The 26,552-nt window shown below is 51.5% G+C and overlaps 1 protein-coding gene across 1 annotated transcript in view; it reads left to right on the forward strand.

The window, feature by feature from the left end:
- LOC100115760 (AF4/FMR2 family member 4) overlaps positions 1-26,552 on the forward strand; it is a 145,500-nt gene that overhangs the window by 111,291 nt on the left and 7,657 nt on the right. Inside the window, exons 8-12 of the mRNA XM_016981071.3 lie at positions 15,314-15,338; positions 24,310-24,417; positions 24,702-25,027; positions 25,136-25,608; positions 26,031-26,506. Of these exons, the coding sequence (XP_016836560.2) occupies positions 15,314-15,338; positions 24,310-24,417; positions 24,702-25,027; positions 25,136-25,608; positions 26,031-26,506 (1,408 nt within the window). The remainder of the gene's footprint in view (positions 1-15,313; positions 15,339-24,309; positions 24,418-24,701; positions 25,028-25,135; positions 25,609-26,030; positions 26,507-26,552) is intronic.

A 26,552-nucleotide genomic window follows, 5' to 3' on the forward strand; every position in this document is an offset into this window, starting at 1 on the left:
CGGATGCAGCGGGGGCGTCAAATCGCTGCAGCAGCAACGAGCCGAAAATTATTGGTATAAATCGCGGTAGCGCCGGCTCTAGTCGACTAGATTACTTCCGGACGATTTAACCCTTTGTGCACGGCTCGCTAACATTCTGTTATAGGAAGTATATTTTCTCCGTCGATTCGGCAATCCACTCGTCGAGCATTCTTTGCCACTTGACGCATAATGTCGGGTTATGTAAGTGGTATGTGTGTATGCTTTTTACCATCGCGATTGATTTCTCGGCGGAGCGTGTATAATAGCATCGATCGCGTGTGCGACGATGTGCAGCTCTCTGATTGTTCGCGGATACACGGCGGAAAAGCGCGCGCAGCTTTTGTTAACAAAGCGGGTCATTGGGTCGGCTTAGCTAATCTCGTGGGTGGGTGGATCTTCGGCGGTGCTTTTCGAATTTACAATTTCTCCGAGTTGCGCGACTAACGCGAATCAATCGGCAGACTGCGATGTATATAACGCCCGAGGAAACTCGACATTTATCTAGTGAAACGAGAAATCTCATAAACATCGGCGCTCGCGTCTCCACCTCTTATCGTGTCTCAATCCCCACAAAACAATCAGAAAAAAGCCCGTGAGGCGAGCGAGCAGCCCACGAGCAGAGACACCAGAGGCGAATAATTCGCGAGCCAAGACGCTGCGCGCGACTACATATATCCGGCTACCGTCTGCTTAGCTCTTCTCTCTCTCTCTCTCTCTCTCTCTCTCTCTCTCTCTCTCTCGAGCAATATAGAGAGACCCACCGAGAAAAATGCCGAGGCGAGTCCGCGCGGAGTTCCTTCCACTCGGTTTTCCACCCTCTTAACGGCGCGCGGAATGCGCCATCAAAGCCCGGTATCCTCTCTCTTGCTCTTCTTCGCTGCCGCTCTGCTATATATACGTGTACAGGAGGACGGAGATACTTTGTTCCGATTCTTTTTCCCTCTCTTGAGGCGCGCGCCCGGCTGTTTATTCACTCGCTGCTTCTTCTTCTTCTTCTTCTTCTTCTTCTTCTTGCCTCTTCCGAGCCTTTGTTCGACGCGAGCACTTTTTTCCGGTCCGGAAAATCGTCTTTGTTTCGCGAGTTATGCGCCTCGCACGATCGAGCGAAAATCTGCATCGAATACCTACAGGGCAAGGCACTCGATGAAACAAGAAGGGCACGACCATCAATCTCTCCCTCTCGAACGACTGATCTCGGTGGGGCTTGCGGCGTATCTCGAAAAACGGACGCAGCGGTATCCTTACACCCCCGCTATTGCGCTACTGCCCCAGCGCTCGCGCACTCTATGTCTCTCAGCGAGCTATTTGGGTCATCGGCGCGGAGGCGCAAAAGCCAGTCTCCCACTGTATATACGCCGCGCCAGTGCCACCCTCGCACACTTTGTGCGCGACGCGCGAGCGGCCATTTTCCGTGACCCACTTCTTCCGAGGGAAGGGGCCTCCTCGCTCGGGAAAACACTCGCGGCAGCAGAAAGGATAATTTCTGCAGCACCTCGCGTAAATACACAAGCGTTTTTCCCTCTCGTTCGCGAGCTCCTCTCTATCCACCGCCAAGGGTGTAATTTGGCGATCGTCGGATACGCTGGGCGCAACAGCCTGCACATGTGTGCGACACGCGAAATGAAGTTCCGCTGGGCGTTGAACTGAAATTTCCTGGGAAGTTTCGCCTTCTTTATCTTCCTTTTCTTTTCTCCGTTCCGCGGGCTCCCCCTCCGCTCGCGCCTCCTTCGTTTCCGGCTAACACTTACAACGCATTCCACATGCTCTTCTCCTCGTTCTTTTTTCCTCTCCTCCTCCACATCCTCGTCTGTTCTAGGGAGTAGCGCGTATGGCTTTTTAAAAAGGAAAGCAGGCGACGTTAAAAGCACGCGCCATTGTTTCGTCGCTCGATACACGCTTCAATCTTGAGCAGCGCGGATTTATTGCTTTATTTTTCCTCCCTCTCCCCCTAAGTGGCGCTATATGGATAGAGAGCAGCGTGTAATGGAAAAATCGCATCCAGAGGAAAGTATATAGTGCGCGCACAGTTTATCCGCTCGCGCGTGTGAGAATATATCGCGGAGGTTCTTTTGTTTATCGTCGACGCTGCGAAGGAAAAATTAAATATTTCACCCGCGGCGTGGGCGGGAAATCCTACGGGCGCCGAGCGAGCTCCATTTTCAGCGAATAAGCTCGGCAAAATATTGCGTAAATTATTGGATCTCAAGCGCGCGCTCCGATCCATAAAGTGTCTCGTATGTTGAACCGCCTTATAAATATCAAGTTCTCTCTTCGCGCGGGAGAGCCGCCGTTTTTCAGGATACGTATAGCTCGCCGGACTTATTTGTCCGATAGGGAAAACAATCGCGTTCGTCACACGTCGCTCGATCGATTTTTATATACGTGGAATCTCGTTCAATTTCAAGAAAAAAAAATGTACAAGCACACAGAGAGTATTATATAGCAACTCCTTCGTGCGAGCGCCTCGTAAACAGCACAGAAGCACTCTCCGCCCTCGCCGCAATAATTTAAAACGCTAGCTCTCTCTCTCTCCCTCCTCTTCCTCGAATCCCCAAGCGCGTAATACTCGCATTCCATCATCGGGTAATTCCCCCATCGATAGCCTCCCTCTCATAGCCCGTCGATAAGCGCCTAATAAATAGACAATAAATCGCCAACTCGATCTCTCTCCCTCTCTCTTACTCGTGGAGTATAGTAGCCGCACTCGCACGTACTCATAACCTCTGGAGACCGAGCACACAGACGCGTATACGTGCGTGCGTGTGCGCGATCGCGTAACGAATAACCTTCTGCTTCCTCCACTTTTCTTCTCCTTCGTCTCCTACTCGCTGTAGTAGTATATAGAGAGAGAGAGAGAGAGAGAGAGAGAGAGAGACTCGTGCACCTCGCGGAAGGCCACTGCGCTCTCCGTCTGTGTGTGTGTCGGTGTTTCTCGGTACGTTGCAAGACTCCGATGTGTTGTTTTACTCGCGTTTCTTTGTCAGTTTCCGCAGCGGGAGATGCAACGTCTGATGAAACTGCGCTGGAAAATTAGATCGTCTATATCACAATCGACCTGTGTGTGCGCGATATGCGACGCGAGTTAATTGGACGAAATTTCGAATCCGCGCCGTACGCGTATTAAATGGAGTACGTATGAATCTTTCATTGGCCTCTTCGTTCTTTCACGCATTACCATAATGGAGCCGAGTTATTCTCTCTCTCTCTCTCTCTCTCTCTCTCTCTCTCTCTCTCTCTCTCTCTCTCTCTCTCTCTTTCGATATGTTTCTATTCGCTCTCGATCTCGCGTTTATACGTTTCCGCACGATAAGCTCTCGGCCATAAAACCAGAAGCGGGCAGCGTTATTCGATCGACTGAATCGAAGAATATATACCTGCTGCCGCTTTGTTAATCTAGACTATATTCGCGCGAACAAAACGCCCGTAAAGTACTTTTCGTCACCTCTCGACTCGCCGCGTTTTTCTCTAATTATTCCGAGACGTCTCACTTGGATCTCTCTCGCCTCTTCTCCTGCTTCCCAGCTGATGTATACGCAAGCGTTTCTTTCGCTTCCGGCTTCGGAGATATATATCTAATCTCAATTTTGCGCCCCTTCCGAGCTTTTTTCCCCGGGCGCAGTCGAGCTTTTTTCTTCTTCCCTTTGATCGAGCACGGTCGCTTTCGAGGCGGGAAAAAAAATCAACACCTGTCGTTCGGCAAAGATTCAAAACGCGCAAACACACTTACACAGCGGCAGCGAGATGAGTAATAGACGACAAAGATTGATTATCGAAAGAGCGAAGAGTATAGCTGTACGCGAGCGCAATCACGTGGCCGCGTCGCGCGAAAATTAACAATAGCCACAGCTCGCGCTCGGCTTCTTTTCTCTCCCGCAGATTTGTCTCCTTCGCGTTCAGCCGGCTCTCTATATATACACCCCGCTGTAAATCTCGAGCTCCTTAGGCGAGGAAACGGCTTTTCCTGTATTATAGCCCTGTGCACACGGGGCAATATGCTCGTTTATCGAGAGCGCGTTATACGCGCACGATCGGATATATATCGCGAGCCGTATACAATGCTGCGGGGAGTATTATGTAGGGCGGGGGAAAAAGCTCGACTCGATATCACTTATACATCGTCAGGGTAATTTTCATGCTCGACTCGGCGCCCGGTCATTTTTATCAAAACATTCCGGACGCTTGACCAATAATCTGTTGGTACTTCTCTCTTTCGCCCTAACCTAACCCAAGCTTTACCGCCGCCGCCGCCAACGTTCTCTGTGTGTGTGCGCGAGCGTGCGTGTATAGGTATACACATCCACGGCTCGATCCATCCCTCTCCTCTCTGGCTGCAGCGGCGGCAGCAGCGCGATCCTCTCATTCCACCGGCGAAAGATGGAAAGAGCGAGAGAGAGAGAGAGAGAGAGAGAGAGAGAGAGAGAGAGAGAGAGAGAGAGAGAGAGGACAGCAGTCGACGAGACTGCTGCAGATCGGTCGCAGCAAACAGAGAGAGAGAGAGAGAGAGAGAGAGAGAGAGAGTCGGCCAGGTTACCATGGAAACCATCCAGCAGCCAACTGCACGGCATCCCCGCGGCACGGGCATAACGTCATCCAATCCCAAGTAGAAGCCAGCTCTCTCTCGCTCGCTCACTCTCGCTGAATCTCTGTATAGGTATATATATATATATATATATATATATATATATATATAGAGAGAGAGAGAGAGAGAGAGAGAGAGAGAGAGAGAGAGCCGCGTGTGCGTGTGTTGGTTCGTTCATGCGGGCGACGAGACGCCGCCGAATCCAGAGAGAGACGAGCCTATTTTGCCAGCCGACCGACCTATCCCCCGGTTCGTTTTTATGCACTGCGCCGCTGTTCTTTTTTTTAGCCTCTCTCCCTCGCGACGTCTCTGTCTCTCGGCGTTGATTGTTTTTCGCCCGGGCTTGTAATTTTACGCCAGGAGTTTTTCATTCGCTCGAGTGTCGATCGTCTCTCCGTTGCGCTGCTGCAGCTGCGATAAAAACTCGCGGGAATATAAAAGAGCGAAACCGAGACTCGATTGATAACGAATTTGGCGCAGATCGATTTGGTTAAAACAACGCTGCCGCGTTCGCGCGATTTATCCACTCCCGAACAACTCGACCTCCGGCCCCTTTCTGTGATCAAACGTAAACACCCGCGGGAAAAAAAATCGCGTCGCGTTTATAATCCGTAAATCGACGAACCGTGTCGCCCCGTACGGGCGCGTTTTTGCGTGCCTATTTTCTCCTTCGGTCCTCGACGATTCGTACATTACGAAATTAAGTTTCGCGCGCGCAGCGTCCTTTCTTCCCTCCCGCTAACGCCCCCGCGCGTATAAAATACTCGGAAAACGTTGCCTCGCAGCGAGAAAGAGAGTGAGGCGACTTTACTTTTCGACTACGGCTCTTTCGTATACACTCGCGGGATTATGATGCAAAGAAAGGAGCCGAGGAATAAATCGCATTATAGCGCCGCGACGGCTTTGAAGGGATTTGACTAGTATAGAGGAGTAAAGAGCCGACCTTTTCTCTCTGCGCGGCGAGTGTCGTCGGTGTTGTTCTCATTTCGCGTAAATGTTTTGATGGCGCAGGTTAATTGGGGGGTATACGAGGATTTTAATTTCGTTTGTATTCGCGTCAGAAAAATAGCCTCCGATGGACTGTGAACCCGACAGAGCTGAGCGCGCGCGCATTATTCGAGGTCAATATCCTCTCTGGAAAACTTTGTATACAATACTCTGCCTCGAATAACGGTCGGCGTCCGAGATTATTGGCATGGACTTTAGAGCGCCGGTGGGAAATTCACACTGCGATTCTCCAAAAGCCGCGATTATTCTTACGTAAACCCCTCGCGCAATAATCCAGTACGAGCTCGCGCGGTGATAAGCCCCTACTCTAAAAAAAAAAAAACAGCACACTCGCGAGTACATCCGAGAGACAAGGAGGAAACAAAGACACGCGCGCGTGTGTGGAGCAAGTACAGTCGAAGAAACGACGAGTAGGCCTGCCAAGGACGAAAGTGAACGGTAAATCGTGTGCACGCGCGCGAGCGAGAGAGATCGATCGACTTATTGGCGAGAATGAAGAGAGCCGGAGTGTGTAGTGGTGGTAGTCTAGTCGTCGAAATATCTCTCTCGGACTGCTGCAGCAGAGCTCTCGATTTTATCGATGGGAGTAGTAGTAATCGTCGTCGCGGAGAGGGGGGAGGGAAAGAGCTGTCACAAGCGAGCGACTGCAGCGACGATGGATGAATCGACTGCTCGACGCGCGCGCGCGCGAGAGAGAGAGAGGGGGGGGGGAGTGAACGCAGTGGTAATCGGTCAATTTGCTGGATTTGCTTAGCCTACTGCCAGGCGGTATACGGAATTATTAGCCGGATCGTTGATGAAGCGGCCATCCGCGTATTTGCTTTAATCGTTATCTTTCAATCATAGCAATGTTTTCAAGCGTTCGAGGAAATTCAAATCGATCGCGAAGCCCAGCTGCTTTCCAAGACTCGACCAATAAATCGCTCACCTTCGAACGATAACCCATCGTATATAGTCCGTCGTCGCCTTATACACATCGCGCATATTCGCTCAGCTGATCCCCTCCCCTAATTCGCGGAAGTACCTCCGGCGCGTGCTGCAGCTGCGATCTCTTTCTCAGCCATCACGCATCTTGGCAGCCTTGAATCGAGCGGCGCGTTTTGATAAAATCGATGGCTCGCGCTTAATTCTCGCTGCTCTCCTGCATACGCTATAGACCATCGCGTCCTGATAGTCGGCCTGACCTTATGCGACGCAATTGGGTCATGAATGTATTAGAGGACTCATCGCGTCGTTTTTCCATATCCTTCTCTTCTCGTACTCGAATCCGTCAGAACTGTACGATTTCACCGGATCAGTCGAGCTGGTTAATTAACGTATAAAAACGTCGGCCAATCGATATGCCTCGCGAACTATGCAACATCGCAGGCGCGTCCTTGGCGAACGGAACGAAACGCCGCGGTAATAGCCCGGCAATCTCGCGCGATCTTTACGTCCGTGAGTAATAAAGTCGTAAATCGTCACAAAGGAAAAGTCGCGCGTATATAGCTGGGCGCTGATGGAAAAGCGACTTCCCAGAGAGTCCGAATCGCGGCCGGCCGGCGACTCGTATGTGTAGCCTCGATTATACGAGCTGCGAGAGCTCTGTAGCATTGCTCTATACGCGTGTGTACAGTGGGTAACGGTAAACCGAGGGAACGCGCGCGGCTCCGCCGTTGCTATACCGTTAAAAGAGCTGCGGACGCTTTTTGCGACGCGCAGAGCGCCTGTGTACAGTAAATATAGCTGCGCGCGGAAATAGTTGCGCGAGAGAAAAAATCGCGCCGTTTCGATTTCGTTTTCTCGAAGCGCCGAAGCTTTGATGCGGTCGCTTTGCCGACAGCTTTCAGTTGATTTGAGTCGTTTTGAAGCTCGATGGTATAATGGACTTATTCTCCCTCTCTACTCGTCGGTACCGAGAATAGCTTCGACGCGCGTATACTCGCGATTCGACGCCGGGGAATTCCAAATTAGCGAATCGTCAGAGTCGCGGAACGGCCTACTAGAGAGACTGACTATATGTGCGTCGCGTTAACGAGTCGCGCTATGCTTATTTGCGGCGCGCGCTACTAGAGAGAGACAGATATAGATAAAGTCATTCGCCGCGGGGTGGCTTTCCAGCCGAGAGCAAATTGGCTGCGATCTCGCTGTGCGGGGGCGTAGCGTGTCTATAGAGACGAAGGGTGCGCAGAGGAGGACGATTGGGAAGAAAAATTCGAGCCTGACGGATCGGGTAGGTTACTACTTGCGCTCACGTGCGCGCAAACAATCCCCCTGCAGTTTTCCTCCTCCGACTCTCTCAACGCGCGCCAACTGCTACATAGCTGCTGCGGAGAAAGCGAACACAACGGCAGCGGCGGCTGTCCTAGATTTACCTTCGCGGCGCGCGCTCCAAGACAGTGAAAGGATTTTCCTCTTTTACGGCTCCGTATAGCACTCTCCGGCGCGCTCTCCGTTGTTGCGCGCGAGGAGCACATCGCGATCGTTATTAGGCCGGTGCATCGAGCGGTGGTGTAATCGAGTAAGTCCACAGGCTACGGAAACACGTCAAAGTGCATTGTCCGCCTACACGAGTCAACGTAGATAGACTATATACACACCGGCAATCGGCCGTTAATATTTGAAGCACATACAGCGTGGCCGCAATCACATTACCGAATCTCGTTCAATCCGACACCGATACAGGCGCATAGTATAACCGCAGCTTATTACACAACCCAAGTGTGCGCTGTATTCGCGTTTCAAAAGCGCTGCAGCGACACAGCAAGACACACTTTCCCAAGCGCGCGCAGGCGAAGGACCTCGAGGCGCGAATCCAAACAGAACGCGCCATCTGTCGCGGCACCTGCGAACCGGCCCCGAGACGATCCAATCGATTCTCGCCGTCGCGGCGCGCACGAGCTGGCGGCGTGAAAAATATATATATACATACTCGAGAGCGCGCATTAACGAAAAGCTATAGTCGCGGCCGCACGCCAAACCGAGTTCATCGACGCGTCGGGCTATTAGATCCTTCTTATTCTCCGCTCGACGGGATACATAATTCGGGGGAGGGAAGAATGAGGGAACGGTAAACTCGGGAGAGCATAGGACAAAATTAAATTCTTCATAGGCAGCCGATCGGACCACGGAAAAGAATAGAACTCGCAGGATGATAATCGATTTGGAAAAAAGCGCGCCCAACGGTACACGCGTATACGCGCGGGCTCCACGATTAATTCGTCCTCGACCTTCCCATCCACTTAGCGGAGCTCCGAGTACATCTATCTGGCGGGCTTCGGCCACCCAGCGAGTCGTCTGGAAAATTCGAGCGAACCGCTCTGTGTGTGTGTCAGTGTGGCTCTGATGTACTTATCAAGCGGCAGTGGAACGATTTCACCCTCGATTTAGCGAGAGCGATCTCGGCCAATTATCGCCGAGTCTTTAATCGAGCGCGTGTACGAAACGTTCGCGAGATTTTATTTCATTCTCCGCTGGTATTTGGTTCGCGTGTATTTGGCTCGACTGATAATCACGCCAGCGCGTCGTCGGGTCCCATTGTTTCCGCAAACAGCGCAGTGCCGCGTAATACACTGCTGCAACCGACTGCCTCTTTGCTATATTTACACACACACACACACACACACACACACACATGTACTCTCAACAAAAATCTCGCGCGGATTCGTCATGACTTGGTAGAGCGCCAAGTGCGAGCTCCGCCGAGAGGCCAACGACCAAAACTCGGACTGTAACGTGCGCACATACAATGTGTCCGCTTCCTCGGACGACGCTGTGTAAGCGAGCGTGTGTGTACGTATAGTACGACGACGAGGACAACTGCGCATACGTGCGCGAATGGGGCTTTTGTGCTCGCGCGAGCAAGCAACACGTGCTGCTGCTGCAACAGGACGTGTGCCTTCGTCACAGGATATCGCTGTAATAATGACGAGCGAGCGGCTGTAGCGCGACGACGTTCTTCCGAGGGGAGGGTTGTATGCAAAGTAGACTTCTTCAATTTCCTCGCCTCGTCGTCGGAGATGGATCGTTGAAATGGGCGCGCTTTTATTTATCCGAGTGCGGTTAGAAAATTGAGGCTTCGAATAGACAGCGCCGAGCATCGGATCGACGGTTCACTATGTATACTAAAGCGGAACATAACACACACACACACACACACACACACACTGCATATTCATCCGGCATTGAGAGAGTCTACAAACTATCAGCGAGTAATCCCGTGATCGATCAACGAACTATCCAAATACACGCGCCGCGGCTAGCGCAGTCTGCAAATGTTTTTCATTAATTCATCCCCCGAGCAAAGTCATCCAGCTCCGCGCCGATCCATCACGCGAACGCGTATTATGGAAAAAGTGCGGTAGCAGTCGCACATCAGCAGCAGTCGATTTCCTTCTCTCCTCTCCGCGATGAATCAGACAAGGCAGCCGTCGCTGGTATTAAATTTCGTACGCATCAACGACGGCGAAAAATAAAGAATGCTGGAGAGGGAGAGCGCACGTTATATACGCGTATTATACAGGTATACGAGAGAGAGAGAGAGAGAGAGAGAGAGAGAGAGAGAGAGAGAGAGAGAGAGAGAGAGAGAGAGCAGTGGGGACTGAGTGTGTATACGGTGCAGGTAACAAAGCGGCATCTGATCGGCTCGCGCAGGTGAACAACTACCAACGCTCTCTCTCTCTCTCTCTCTCTCTCTCTCTCTCTCTCTCTCTCTACTCTATTTCCATCCTCGTCTCTCCTTCTCTTCCCCTACCAGCGCTGCAAGGCAGGATGCGCGCGGCAGCCCTAGCTGTTCCCTCACCCCGCTCTCTCTCTCTCTCTCTCTCTCTCTCGCTCGCTCGCTCGCTCTTTCTGCTCGCGTGTTATATTGGGCGTACGTACGAGTATGTGCATGTGTCTGTACGTCTGCGCGTATGCGTGTGTGTGCAAGGGCCGGCGGCCGAGCGTCGAGCCTCGTCCCTGTAGTACCGGTCGGTCCGCGCTGGCGTCCTCGTGCCTGATGCTCCGCAGCCGCCATCATCTCGTTGTCGCGCGCGTGTGTACATAAAGCGAGCGCGCGCACCACGTGTTTCCCGCGACTTTTCCTCGCAGAGCGGAGCACGCGCGTGTGACTGTGTGTGTGTGTGTGTGTGTATGCTTGCGGGTTTCGCGAATGAAGTGCTCTATCAGTGAGTGAGTTTTTCCCCCCGGATTAGCCTGGAAGATTAAGGAGGATCTATACTCCGTGCTATGCTGCAGCGGCAGCCGGACGGGGATTAGGAGAGCTAGTGCGCACTGCGGATAGTAGTATGTGCTCGAGGTTGCAGGGCTTGGTCAGCAGCTACCTTCTAGTGTCAGGTGTGCGCCTCCTTCTCTTCTTTTCTTTCCTCTTTTTACACTGCGAGCACCTTGCGGAATTCTCCGCACACAGCCGGCGACAGGTGAGAGAGACGATAACCGTCGCGTGCGTTACATTGTCTGGACGGACTCGACCGTTACTACTGAATTTTCCGATCGCGCGCGGTGTCGTGTGGCAATAACGCGCCGCGTCTATATCCATCCCGCGAATTGTGCAACCGGTGAAAAATTGACTGTTTGGATTCTATATTTAGTGCGCCGCACCGGCAATTATCATTACGCAACTGTACTCTCCGCTGCTGTTGAGAGAGTTTTCGTTTATTGCGCGTCGGCGCTTCTAACAGAGAGCGCATTGTGCATGGTAATGTCGCGCGCGAGATATCGGAGCTAGGGATTTACGCCGTTTATCTCGAGGCGGCCAACTGACGCCGGTGATTTTTCAGCGCGCTATTATCTCTCCCGCCTTCTCTCTCTCTCTCTCTCCGTAATACTTTGACATTTCAGAGAGAGCGAGATACGAGAGAGAAGAGGAGTAGAAAAAAAGTCGGCGCGCGCAATCACGTCGAGCCAGGAAAATTACACTGCGGTTATATATAGAAGGCGAGCGCACAACAAAACACGCGCGCGCGCGAGCGGACCTCCTATAATTAGATGCAAAATGCAAAAGGAGCACGAGTGAGAAAGAGCGCACTTGCAGTGATGCAACTGCAGTAATCGTGCGTATCCACTGCGCGCGTACAACGCAGCTCAGACTTTCGCACGCACTTCCTTCCGGTTCCAAAAGTCGCGGTAAACAGAGGGGCAAGGGGGGGGGGGCAACGGGTTAAAAAGTAGGAAGAGCCAGTTGAGGCTGCGCGCGCGGTGCAGCACGCGGAAGGAAAGTGGGACTCGTTTTATGGCTGCTCTGTGTGTGTTGTACACAAGCGCACAGAGCACACAGGCGCCGCCGGAGAGGAGTTAACCTCGCGCATGTGTGCATATACACTCGTATATAGTACAGTTGCGATTTGCCATAGGTTCTCTCTCCCTCTCTCACGCTTGAGCCGCGTTCCCCCCTTTCTTTTTAACCCTGCTGCCGCTGCACGATCTACCGAGAGCATGTATACCGTGTCCTATACCGTGTCGTCGGCTTAGCCTAGCTCCTTTTATACAGGGTGGTTGCAAAGTACACTCTCGGCTTCGAGTATCGTTCGGGGGGGGGGGGGGGGGGGGGTAGCGTTTGCTTTTTTCCTTCGAAATTTCCTATGTAAACGATCCGAAGCAATCGCCGCGTGTTGTAACGACACATCAGTCTGCAACGACTTGTTGAAAGTTCAGTCGACCTCGTTTTCTCAGGCCAAAAGCCGTCTTCCTTTTTCGTTTTCGGAGGAAGAGCTTCCGCGCTCGCGGAAGCCTCTTTGAAGTTCGCCGTTAATTAAATAAAACGAAAAACTGCGATACACGCTCTACCCGAGAATACCTCTCCCTCGTATAAAGCTCGAGATTTGTGAATAATGCTCGCCCGAGGTAATTCCGGGCTGACTTTAACGAGCCTGAATTATATTGCGTATCGGCCAGTTTTCTCTGTAATATTCGCGCGTGGCCATATTGGCGTATAAGCAGCAAAAGTAAATTTCCGGGCACTTGCACGCGCGACAATTGTCATCGTCGTGAGAGAGAAAGGAGGGATGAAGAGAGAGAGGGAGAGGAGACAAGAATATTCATTCGCGCAGATAAAAGTTTGAAGAGCCGTCCCGGCAAAGTTGCGCGCGCGCTACAAATTCGCAATTTTCGAGCGCGCACCGCGGCGAAGAGTAATAAATTCCCCGAGTGGAAAAGTTACTTTATAACCACCCTGTACCGGCTCTCCTTCTCTATTTTTCTCTCCTCACTCTCTGCAGGCTTTCTCCGGCTGAACTGTTCATTACTCGCTCCTCTCCTCTATCGCTCCGTCCTGCTCGTGCATGACCTTCTCTCTCTCTCTCTCTCTCTCTCTCTCTCTCTCTCTCTTTTCGTCGCTCTCTCATTATACGCTGCCGCTGCTGCTGCTGCTGCTCTACGCATATAACCTCGGCTCTCGCTCTGTGTGTGTACGCGCGAGTAGACCGGTGTAGGTTCTATAGGCTGCCGGTGCTGCGCTAGTGCGCGCATAAAATCATAGGCGAAGTGCAGGCTGCCGCGGCTCTCGCTCTATTGTTTACGCAAGAGGTTACGCTTTCCCCCCTTGCGCGAGCTGTACCAGCTACTGTGCGGCTCGCTCGGGCTTTGAAATCTAAATCTATGCGTGACTCGCGCGTTGGGGCGCGTTATGCGGTCCGTTATGCTTCTATATTCTTCTTTCGGGCTGGGGGGGGGGGGGGGGTGCTCGGATCTCTTCGTGTCGTCGGAATTTCAAATCAGAGAGGGACGGCAACGTATGTGGCCCGCAGACTTATGACTTTGCGCGCGATTTTTCGAATTAGTCGGCATAAGTGAAAGAGCAAACACGCGCGTTACGGCTCAATTCGAATCAGCGCGAAAACAATGAATCCACTCATAAAAGACGAAAGTCCAATCAGTCAGCGCGGCTCTCGAGCGTGTGCACTCTTCTTCCCCTTCTACTCGTTGGCCATATGGGCTGTGTGTTCTCTCTCTCTCTCTCCCTCTCTCTCTCTCTCTCTCTCTCTCTCTCTCTCTCGTCAACTCTACTCGCCCGAGGCTACACAGCCGTCCCTTCCACCCAGCAGCGCAACTCACTCCCTTCTTTCCACTCGTTCGGCGAAGATTCTCGCCTTTTACGAGGCTCGGTAAATAGTCGGGCGACGCAAATTACACTCGCTGCGCTGCGACTATGAATTTGAATTTCCCGCGCTCGCGCGCGTATTTTATGGCCTCTCGGCGGTAGCGACGAGTTTGATCGATTGAGTTTGCGCGGATATATAGCCGTTCTCGGGAAAGTTTTTGTTTCTCGCGTCGTGAAGTTACGGACGATTGAGTTGAAATATGCGCGCCGACGAAAGAGAGAAAGCAATAATCGCGTTATCAGTAGCGTCGCTAAATTTCTCAACGCTACTGCGCAAAAAAGTTTCGATTTTAATGAGTTATCGATTTCGCTGCGTCGCGCGCGAGAGAAACACGTGCTGTGACTACGTGACGAACCTGCTCGCTCTCTCTCTCTCACTCTGGAGGAACGTCGCCGGCGCTGCGATATCCAACAATTTGCATATTCAATTCGCGGCTCGTCGTGTCTATATTATGTACACACGGACGAGGACGGGGGGACGAACTTTTTTGGAAGAATTTTCTCTTCGACACGCGCTCGTCGTGTATACACCCCTACCGTTTATCTCACTGGCCTGCTTGTGACGTGCCGTCAGTCATCCCAAAAGACGCAATGAATTTAGCAGCGACGGTTAATCCGCATACTTTCCGGGAAAATATTCGCAATCGGTATACGGCTTTGAGAAAATCATGTACTAACAAAATAAAGCCGTTGTCCCGATTCACCGAGCGGACTGTTCTATAATTGCACTCGCGCCCTTTCAGTCCTCCTATACACTCATAGTTCGATTATATACGAGGTCGGTGGTTATACACTCCGAAAATACGAATCGTTCGCGCGGGTAATTTCGTACCCTCTATACTGCGGCTGTCCATATAATCGCGCGAACTCGTTACGGACCTCGTTTCTTCGAAAGCGTCTCGCTTTACACACCCCAACCCTTGCGTCTTTTGTATACCTCGATAATTATACAATTCCCATCGCAGGTGTAAATCCATTTCGATTTTAAATGCGGAACCAGCAGCTCTCTCCGCGCTGGATATATCCGCAACGAGCCGTCGATGCACACGCGCGCATAATCAACAAACAGAGACACACGACAGGCGCACATGCTGTTCTAAATTCGTCGCGAAGCCGCCGAAAATAGCTGCTGGGCAGTGACGCAACCCCCCCCCCCCCTCACCCCGTCGTGGCCGCGCGCGCACAATGGCCATTGAAACACGCGGCGTCGTCGCCCCTTTCCATCCTCCGAAAATAGTCCGCATGTGTAACCTTTGCCACTATCTTCTCTCTCTCGGAGAAATTCACGCGACGCAGCACTCGTTCTCGATCGTTCGCGCGTATCTGTGTACGTGCACCCCCGCTTATGATGATTAAAGACCTTCCCCCCCTTTGCGCCGAGCAGGCATCGATCGCCGAGGCTTAATTACAAGCCGAGGAAAGGAAGGACCGAGCGTGTGTGTGTGTGTATCAGCTATTCGTGTACACAGCCTTCGAGGCGAGCTGTACAGCTCTGGGATCGATTGCCGAAGCGCAAAATTTAGACTGTCTGCCGCGCGTCGCATCGTTTAACCCTTTTGGCTAATGACTCGCCCGATTATATTTGTATCGCAAACATCTAATCGAATGATTATTCTTTTTTGTTTCAGAGCGTGAGAGGTCGAGGCTGTCTACGTAAGTATCTTTCACTTTCATCGCTGTGGTTATACTGCAGCGATTCAATTATATGGGACCATTTTGAAGCAATCGAAAGCATAAAATTATCGAGCATCGGCTGATCGGTCGCGATAAAACGAGGAAAAATAAAATCGATCGGGACCGTCGTCGAATTGTCGAAGCGCGAACGCTGCGAGAGGAGACGAAGAAACGAAGCAGCGCTCGAGTATAACAAAAGATAAATAGCTCCATCTCGGTTTCTCAAACTAGATACACAAGAAGCAAAGCCGAGCTAAGCGGCCGGGGGGGGGGGGGGGTAAATCGACGGGCGTCCGAAAGCCTCAAACTAACGACCATTAATCTATCAAAGGAGAAATTAATTATACATTCGCGGGAGGGAACCGGGGGCTGCTGCCGCCGCTGCTGCAGCGCAGCTATGTGTATACACGCAACGCAGTCCGATAATCTTTTTACACCCTCTGTCTCTCTCTTTTTCGCCTCGCTCTGCTACTACTGAATTAATTTCGATTCACTCCTTTTGCCGCGCGGCAGCTTTTGGATATCGACACTCTCTGCTGCAGTGAATTTTTCGTTAATTAAAAGTGGCATTAATGGGAAGCCGATAATTTGTTTAAGCGGCCGGGGACGAGTTCCTTCTTTTTCCTCTCTCGCGAGGGGGTGAATTTCGTAAGGCGATTGGTCGACGGCGATCCGCTCCAATTTAACTTTTACTCCTCGCCGCGAATTTTTTGCTCTATTCTTTCGAGTATAACTATATATAATCATCGCGCGGGGAAAACAATGAGAGAGCGAAAACCAAAAGGTACACGCCGTCATTGTAACGATTCGCCGGCTGCGGCTGGCGGAGTTATCTCGAGCGTGCACCGAAGGCCGTGTGCGAACGCCTGATAACGCGCGCGGCGTTGCGGGGCCCCGACGTTTTCACTGTGAGCTCGAAGGCTGTCATCGCGCTTCCCCAGTAGAAAAGCATTTTTTTCGTATCTCTCGACGCGACGGCTTTTAATTAATCCATTCGCGAGCTTCAATCGCCAAAGACAATCGAAATCTCCGCACGTGCCAATCAATTAGGTTCGACGCTAGACACTTGGAAAATTACCGCGACTACTGTATACCTTCCCGCGGCGCTGAGAAATAAAAGAAACGAAACACACAGACAGCGGGATTCTCTTTCCGAGTCGCTCGAGGACTTTTCAATTACCCGTTGAGTGTCGCTCGCGATTACAGAGGCGCGCGCGACTCGACCCCCCGAGAACTCAAATCGAATGAAGGGGATGACGCTTCTCCCTTTGACATATTTCTCATTGTTCCGCGTACTTGCTGCTTTTCGCCGAGCTCCCGATGTTTGCGAAATATTTTGATCAACACACATCAAAATGTTTTCATTTGCTAACGTTGTGTACCGCAAAGCTTCGCTCGATTGAAAGCTGCTGCGAGAGGTGTTTTAACGAGGAGAAACGCCTTAACGACGACGCATTCAGAGACACGTACATACGCACACACGCAAATTCATTTATATAGCCCGCAAAAGTCGCGCAGATTAAGCGCGGATCGGAGATCACGAACGGGACTGTTTTTTAACGCGAACGCGCGACTTTACACCCCCGGCGTTTCTTATTTTTCTTCGGCCAAGCGCGCCGGGTACATAAGTCGTTTTGCGGCGTTTAATTAACCGCGGGTCGTTTTTTTCCTGGCAATAAGCCGATTTTTTAAATCAACGCTTTATTCGTTAAAGCTTTTATATTTGCAATGAAAATGCAAAGGTTGTACGAGCGTCGATTCGGCGGAAACAGCTCATTCGCGTAGATATAAAACCACGGTTAAATGCAGCGCATCTCGTACCGCAGCCGTGTATTACATTATAATGCGTCGGCGACCCCCGTTTTTCCCTTTTAATACGCGAGCGCGAGTGCGCGCCGCAGACCAATAAACGGCTCGTCGTGCGCGTACGTGTTTTCCGCATGCCTCTGCGGCTTCTATGAATAGCGCCGCTAGCGCAGATCCTCCTCGCGAGTGCATAGCGCGATATCGCCGACGCCCGAGTCAGAGATGATATTCCGCGCGCGTTATATATGACGGAAAGAGAGAAAGAGCTGTACGTAGGGCACCTTTGGCGGTGAAAAGTAGGTCGGAGTTTTTCCCATACTTTTTCGAAATACAAGCGATCTCGGTGTACATGGTCTCCCTCGTCTCTTCTGCAATTAGTTTCTTTCGTCCGAAATCCCGCAGCGGCAATCCTAATCCCTTAACACCCTCTCACTTATTCCGATTAATCATAGTCCGAAAAAGAAGCCACAACGGCGGAAAGCTGGGAACGCGCGCGTTGCCGGGCGATAAAGCGCGTTTAAGTAAGCGATGCAGAGCTCTCTCTCTTTCTCTGTATAATAATAAAACGGCCGCTCAGTGTGTGGGTTATACTCTCGCGCGCGCGCACACACACACATACACCAGCGAATATAGAGTCTAGTCGCGCAAAGGGACGCGCGAAAAAAAAGAGCAGAGCAGATAGCAGCGCGGCGCAGACCGGCGCGAGAGATAAAGAAGGCGGCGTTAAAAAGGCCGCAACAAAAATTCCCCGCTCCGGGGGGTGGTATGTAGCGGTGGGAATAAGAGGATACGAGGAAAAAGGGCCGAAAGAGAGTGGAAGAGAGCGAGAGCGAGCGAGAGAAGAGATATCATAGTTTGTAGGGGCGAGAGAGTTTTCTGCATGGAAAGTCCGCTCGCGCGCTCTTATCGATTGCCGGTTTTAGCTTAGCCTCCCCGCCCTCCTCTTCCCCCCTCTGCCTCCCTCTCGCTCTCCTCATTTTCCGTCCTCGTCGAGCTTCCTTGGCTTTTTTCGTCGCTTTTGCAGTCTGTTCCACCGGCGAAGCTTCGTTGTCTATCGCATTACTCGTGCCGTATGCCTGGTCTGTGTGTGTGTCTAAACTTCCGCGGTACTTTATTTCTCTCTCTCTCTCTCTCTCTCTTGCTCTCTCGTTTTATTTTCAGCTGGTTTTGCAGCTCCTTTTGCGGCGCGTCGTGTACTTTTATTGACTGGTCGTGCCGCTCGATTGTTTTTTGCTTAGTTGCTTGGCTTTGTATTTTTTCCGCTCTTCCTCTCTTCTGTTGGACTCTGCTTTTTCTCACTCTCTCTCTCTTATACGGCGACAAAGATTCGAGCTGCATTCGAGCGGTTAATAGCCTTAATGCTCGTCACACACGGGGCGGAGAAAATCCCGTTTGACTTTATTCGATACTCGGCAACTAGAAAAAACGAACTTCGCGCGCGCATCAAAGTCGGCCCTTCCTTTTTTCTCGCGATGTGTATGCGATATTTATTTCGGGAGAGATTGAGAGGAGCCTCCCTGGGCGAAATTTCGAGCGTACGGTGCAGCAGCCGGGAGCAATGAAAAAAAATTTTTTTTCGACGAGCTGTTTCGCGATAGCTGCGCACACACGTGTATCGTGCTGCTGCACTCACAGTAGCGAAATATTGTCTTGCAGCTGGTAAAGTTTACTGAAAAATCGGAAGCTCGCCGGCCGTGTGTGCGCGCGCGCGGGAAAAATTTTTTCAATTACACCGCGCCCTCACGTGTGCGTGCATATAATCACGGCAAACAGATCCAAGTATTCCTCTCGCGCTATGCGCGCAAAAAAAAGCATCTCCCTTCCGTGGGAAAAATTTCGACTCGTATTCAAAGCTCTCTTCATATCTATATAGGTCATTCAATTCTCCGCGCCGAAAACAGCAATTTTTCGTCTGCAGCAGCATCGAGAGTGTTCTCGAGCGAGATACCCGGGTCTCTCTCTCTCTCTCTCTCTCTTTCTCCCTCTCTCGGCGCAGATTGTGTGCAACGGAAAAAGAGGGATAAAAGGAGGGTTGAAAGCGGCGCGCGAGCGGTCTCTCTGCAGCAGCAGCAGCAATGCTGTAGTGTGTGCGTTCCGCTCCATCGACGACGACACGGCGCCGGTCGGTGACCCCGGGCGGCTGCTGCTGCTCCCGACGCCGCGAATCAATTTCGAGCATTTTGCCTCATTTTCAGCCCTTCGTTCGCTCTCTCTCTCTCTCTCTCTCTCCCGCTAGAGTGTGGGCTGATGCAGCTGTGCGCGAGCCGGCTTTTCGGCGGGGTGGTCCTTGCTCCGTTGTGTGAAACGCGCACGCGTCCAAGTCGTCGATTTTCTCTTTTTTTTAAGTTCCAAGTGGACTTGCCATGTAGGCAAGTGTCGACTCTTGAAATTTAACAAAACGCCGGGAGCGTTGAACTAAAAGCCGCGTCGCGTCCCCGTAAAACTAGAACAAACGAGTATCAAAGTCAATAACTGCACACTTAATAACGACACCGCCAATCGACTGTGCATACGCTAAATAGAATGTCGAACCACAATACCGGACTCGATACGTTACGTATACACGCGCATACATATAATACACCAGCACCGAGCGACAGTATACACTCCGTGTGTACACAAACGCGCAGATATATCCTCCCTCTTTTCCATCGCGTTGTCCCTTTTTCCCTTAGCGGTCCCCGACGCGCCGTCGTCTACTGCGTTTATCGAACGCTCGATGAAACAAACAAACACACACACGCGTCGAAAAAGTCGGGCTTGTTTTGCGGCGGCGGTGGCGGCATCCGGCGACGGATCGATTTTCATTTTCTCGCGGGAACAAAGAGAGGCGAGATTTCACGTGTTTACGGGGATAAATAATTAGCTTTTCTTCATGACGCCTGATATTATTACGATGTATGTAGCTGAGCCGATATACGTACACGACTCTATACAGAGAAGAAGAAAGAAACGTATTTCTCGCGAGCGCGAAAAGACGGATGACTTTGCGCCGAGAGTATAAGCAGTGTGTGCGTGGGGGAGCCGGAGTTACTTTGCCGAGGAAAAAAGAGAGGATATAGCCTCGCGCACGGAAACATCGTCGTTCATATTTCAGCGTTTCTCTCTCTCTCTCTCTCTCTCTCTCTCTCTCTCTCTCTCTCTCTCTCTCCCTCTCTCTCTTGCTCGCGCGCCGAGGCAATTTCCACGCGAAAATACGTACACGCGAAAACTTGCCGTGAAAGAAAGCCGTGGAAATAATAAAAATGAAAACACACCGCGACGGTAGATAAGTAGACGATATAAGGGAATTTTCGCGTACACCACTATATAGAGCGTAATGTAACGTAACGCACAGGGTGAAAATTAGTCGCGCAAAAATGTTTATCCACCTAATTTCTACACATCGCCGGCGACGGCTCTATTTCATACGGCATTTGCATTCACGCCAGAGGCTCGTCTTCTTATTGTTCGCCCGACTCGCTTCCTCTCTTGCATTTCGCGAGTAATTGTCTGCAGCGGCTGATACGTGCTGGTTATTCGATTTAATCTTTTATTTCGCGCCACGACGGCCACCACTCTCTCCGTGTGAAACAGTACCCGAGAGAGAAAGAGAGAGCCGAAATCTGCTGGCAGCTTTTCAAAAAGCTCGAGTTCCGGCAACAAGTGGAAAATTTCCCTCGTAAAATCGAAAGAGACACGGGGGGTATTACCGAACGCCCTATTGTTCATTATGCCCGTTATGACCGACAAAAGCTTCGGCCGATCGTTTTCTCTCATTTCGCTAATCTCGCCGCCGCTGCAGCGGTATATGGTTTTCTTCGCGCTTTCGTCCCTGTGTGTCGCCGGTCACGCGTGACGTATACGAGAGAGAGATGAAAGGGGACAGCCGAGCTGGCCCTCCATCTAAGGATCCTCCTGCTATTTCCCGATTAGCCGCGATTCACCGCGCCGCTATTTCACTTTTATCAGAAAAGTTTCGACGACTCGCAGAGAGAGAGAGAGAGAGAGAGAGAGAGAGAGAGAGAGAGAGCCCATCAGAGAGTGTCCGCGCACGCGCACACGTATAAACACAAAATCAATCTCCCTCCGCACAATGTCTTTATCCAATCTCTCCGACTCCGCTCTCCCATTCGCTCTTTTTCTCTCCCCCTCACTGCGTATACAGCCCACACATATACTGCAGGCTTTCGCGCGGTCCCTGTGTATTCCCTTCTCTATTTTCATCGCGCCGGAGCCGGCGTTGCTGCTGCTGCTGCTGTTCTTTCATTCGTTCTCATTTTCTCATTACTCGTTCGTTCTCGCTGGCCGCCGCGGCCGGCTCGCTTTTTATTTTTTACTCTTTTTAATTTCTCGTTTCTCTCTCCCCGGCGGTATACGGCAACAGCAGCAGCAGCAGCAACACTATGGGATGCGGCGTTTTTCTCGCGCGCACTCGATTTCGTTTATTATTTAAGCGAGAGACAGAGGAAGCCGGACGTTTAATTAACGTGAAATTAATTGATGCCGGGATATGAGCGTCGATCTTGACGAAAATTTTTCGGAGCTTCTCTTTCGCAGTGTATACCTTTTGCTATTGTGTGTATAGGTATAACCGAATCCTATATCGACTCGCCGGCCTGTAAACAGTTCGAAAGCCAACTTTATAATTGCAATTAAGAGCTGCGAAGTGGACTTTTCGCTTTTTATCGCTTCACGGGGCACCGCAGCGCAATGAGCAGCCTGTATAATTATTATTGTCTCAGAGTGGATTCTTTATCGCGAGCGCCGCACTCTCCTCGAAAATTCAAGCTAAAACTTTATCGATTTCCGCCGACGTATATATATAACGATTCTGCTGCAGCGGATATTGAACCTCGGAAGCGAATCGCGGATGGATTAAAAGATTGGCCTCGCGCTGCATTTCGCGGATTGGGCGACCAAGTGCATAGCGCGCCGCGGCCTCTCCGAGAATCGATCGCTTTCCTTCCTTTTTTTGCCGTTGAGCCGTCGATATATATATATATATATATATATATATATATATATATATATATATATATATATATATATATATATATATATATATATATATATATATATATATGTATATATCTGTATAGTCTGTAGTATGGATTTGCGCGGGAGTAACCGCTAGAAATTAACAGAGATTACCTTTGATTTCTCGGTTGGAACAGACCTATACCCGTACCAGTGTATTCGACAGACTCTTGCGCAAGTTGTCGTGTGCCCTCGCGCAGGTGAACTTTTGCCGGCTCCTCTCAACAGGTTGCCGATGCATCTCTCAGAGAGCACCTTGGCTTTTCGAGGAAAGCAGAGCGCGAGATCTCGAAGGACGATCGCTTCGAAAAGAGCCATTTGCATGGCGGCGCTGCGCTTCTAGTGCAGCGTGTAGTCCACACGCGGCGCGTTTATGTACAGGCAGACACATAGTCGAAACAAAGAGCTACAGGATCGCGTATATCGATTCCACACGCGGCCTCGCCGGGAGAGGAGGACTGCACGCGCCATCAGACCAACCTAACCCCGCGGCACACGCATTCCTGTATATAATGCGCTCGGGTGGGTAAAAATAGAGGCGGCGTCGGCTGGACTTTTTTAAATAGTTGTGCCATCCAGTGGTACTCACACACTGTGCCTCGGATTTTCGAAAAGTCACGCTCTTCGAGATCGATTTGATCAGGATAAGGCCGCACGCCTAATTCAAAGCCGGAAGCCCTGCACATCACGCGATACCACGAGCTTCCGAGAATAATAATAATCCGAGAGAGTATAGTCGAAAATTCCAGCGATAAAGCCGAATGAAAAAAGAAGAGGCAAGGAGCGAAGAAGCATCGCCGCCGCCGCGCTGCAGGAGAAAAGAAAAGGAAGGCGAACGCGGGACTATATACGTGCGCAGCCGGCTAAGCGCGAGGACATAGGACACGAGGGAGAGAGAGAGAGAGAGAGAGAGAGAGAGAGAGAGAGAGAGAGAGAGAGAGAGAAGTCGGATAGAACGTATAGGACATCGACCTCCGTTTGCTCGCGCATCACGTGTACATATTCCTCTCTTTTGCTCTACTCGACTTCTCCTCCTCTTCTTCTTCGCTGCTACTTCGCTTGCTCGCTTTCTGCACTGCAGCGAGCCCGAGAGAGCAAAGAGCTCCTCGCGCTTTCTGTCTACCTGTTCCCCGGACTCGCCTCTCCCTCTCACCTCTCTGTCGCTCTCTCTCTCTCTCTCTCTCTCTCTCTCTCTGTCTCTCTCTCTCTCTCTCTCTCTCTCTCTCTCTCTGTCTCTGTGCTCTCTCCGCACCACCTATGTGTCTACCGCTGCGTACAGCGAGCGCGATTTTTCACGGGCTTTCTCCCGCCGCGAGAGATCGCTCTATATGTGTGGTAGACACTTGACCCCTGATGATATGCCAGAGAGGGAGAGGATTGCGCAGTGTGGCCCCCGCTGACGGATTGATTCGCATTGTGGGATTGATGGATCGTACTAATTGCCGGCGGGATTATAACGACGATTAATAGATACGCGCGGGGAAACTCAATCCTCGGCGCACTTTTCTCGTTATGCACAGTAGCAGCGGCTCCCTCTCTCCCTCCCTCCTTCGCGCACGTTTTTCGCTCCCGAGAAATCTACATATTCACCCGTTGTTCGGGAGCTTCTGCTTAGCGAGGCTACGCACGCGCGCGCTTCTCCTCTCTCTCTCTCTCTCTCTCTCTCTCTCTCTCTCTCTCTCTCTCTCTTCTGTGTCTTTCTTTTTTACCTCCTCCTTCGCGGCGCAGCGACGCGTGCAGCCTTTTCCGAGGGTCGCGCGCTCACCGACGCTGCTTCCTCCTCCTGATGCTCGCGCGATGCAGGAAGTTTAGCGGTCGGAAGAGCGTTCTCTCTCTGGGATGCGCGCCTTTTGATACCGGGCTGCGTTTATTTATTAGCTGGGAAAAAATACGCGGGGGTTAACCCAGATAGATAAGCCGTACTCGCGAAGCCTTGGATCGAATCTTCATCCGCTCGGAAAAATTACGAGTACGTGCATAATAAGCTGGGGGTATCTTCGATCGCTTATGCACGCGTGAAGAATTTTTTTCGCTCTCAAGCCGATGCTCAATTATTATCACATGCACGATGCAATTAAATTTCTCATCATTGATTCTAATCCGTACGTTGTTTTTTTCGTTACAGTGACCTGGCGCAAGATCTAAACCTCTCCGAGGACAGCGAAGAAGATGAGGCTCCAAGCACAGGGCCCCCGAGGCCGATAAAGGATGGCCGGAGTCCTATGTCAGTAGAGTGAGTATTCTTTTCCACTTTTCTATTATTATACGCATTCGAATTTAGAGCTTGCGTAGAGCGAATTGATTGACACAATTTATTACTAAACGCCGTCCACGCGAGTTATACTCGCAATACACGCTGAAATTGCCGTTTCTGATTGAGATGTTAATTGCGACTTATTCATTGTGCGTATGGCTTCATCAAATCCATTCGCTTACGCGAATAAATGCGCTTTTAGATTCTTGATGGATTAACGAAAAGTAAAAACTAACTAACCCAACAATTTTCACTGTTCGCAGTCTGACAGCGCCGTTGATTTCGGCGATGTCATCGGTGCAACCGCCACTGGTCCCGATGTCCCCTCTGCCCATGTCCCCGGACGGAGCGTTGTCGTTGATAAGGCCGCTCTCGCCACCGCCTCAGCCTATGCAACAGCAGCAGCAGCTCCAGGCCCCGGCGATGCCGCAGCCTATCCAGCACACGACGTCCCATCACTCGCCGATGGTCCTCTCGGCAGCCAAACCCTCGCCTCAGCCACAGCAGCAGCAACTGCCGGTTAGGAGGGCTGACAGCCCTGACGAGGAGCCGTCTAAAAGCTCGCACCAAAGACCGCCCAGTCCGCCTGGTGAGTTTTTTTTCTTCAATTTTTCGTTATAAAGTGTTTCGTTTCATTCAATGATACAGTATCAGCTTTGTACGTTTTTCAATGACTAACTCCGTCGTTTGATTTCAGGCGAAGCGCCAGCTAGTTCGGGGAGCGCCTCGTCCTCGTCGGACTCGGGCTCGGACTCGGGCTCCGACAGCAGCGACGACTCGGAAGACGAACCCAACACCAGCACGACGCAGCCGGCCGTCAAAGGTCCAACCACGCCGCCCTCTGCGTCGCCCCATGAGGTTCCGAAAGAGCCCCCACCCCCGGCCGAGGAGTCAAAACCACGCTGGAACCTGTCCTCATTCTTCAGCAAGGCGGCTGAGCCGCCGCAACAGCAACCCCCGGAACAGACAAAGAAGAAGGACGAGGCCACGCCCAGGCAGGCCCAGACGCAGGCTCAGAGCCAGCCGGAGCGACGCTCTTCCCGACACTCGCAGCATCACGACTGGGAACTCGAGAGGAACAGGAACGCGACGCAGCTGAGCAGCCTCAGCGACAGCGAACAGCAGAGCGACGTCGAGAAGGCGCAGGTTAAGGAGCCCCCCAGGGCCCAGGTCAGTTATAGCAGCCGCTGCCGCGCTTTAGGAAATGAAGCCGAATAATGAAATATACCGGTGCCGGAGGTGGACTCGATGGCCATCCATCTATCCGACGCCGCTGCTCTTATCGGAAATGTCAATAAAAGCAAATAAGTAGATTCAATCGAGGCTCATACGCGCATGCAAATGCTCTCTACGGGGCTATTAAAAACGATTTTCGATAGCAATAACCGCGGCTGGGATTGTTTTTTGAACCGTTTCAATCGTTCGCTCTTTTATTTCTCGATATACTGCGATTTGGAAATCGAGACGGGAAATGAATGCGATATAAAATTGGAGCGGTGAAATACGAGTTGCGATAAAGATATTTTACCGAGAACGTTATGTATCGATGCGGCGGGCAAAGCGAGAGTATTGAAAACCGTTTAAACTTACAGGCGCAGGCAGAAAAACCAAAGCCCCCGGATGTCCGCAAGCGCGGCAGACCTCGTAAAACGGATAAAAGCCCGAAACCGGCGGCGTCCGTACCTGAAGAACCGAAAGTCCCAGCCAAACGCAGTCGTCAGCGCAGTAGACAAACGTCGACGAGCAGTCCGACCCGACGCAACAAGAAGCAGCCGCTGTCGAAGGAGACCCTGACGACGACGACGACGACATCGAGTGACGATGGCAGCGACGGCGGTCACCGTTACTCCGACTCTGACTCGGACCCACTGGCTCAGGTCAAGTTACCACCCCCGGCACCACCAAGTCACAGCAGGAGGACACAGCCATCGGCGGCTGATAAGAAACGCCACAGATCCAGGCTCAGTGAATCTACCAGTGAAGAAGAGGACGATAACGATGATGATGATGACGAGAGGCCGCATCGGCGCGGAAAGAGATCGCAGGACGAGGATTCCCGCTGGAGCAGGTTGGTGTTGCTTTGCATTTTTCGCATAACAGAAAAGTACCGATGC

The sequence above is a fragment of the Nasonia vitripennis genome, chromosome 1 (assembly GCF_009193385.2).
Source record: "Nasonia vitripennis strain AsymCx chromosome 1, Nvit_psr_1.1, whole genome shotgun sequence".
In the NCBI taxonomy this organism is placed as follows: Eukaryota; Metazoa; Arthropoda; class Insecta; order Hymenoptera; family Pteromalidae; genus Nasonia; species Nasonia vitripennis.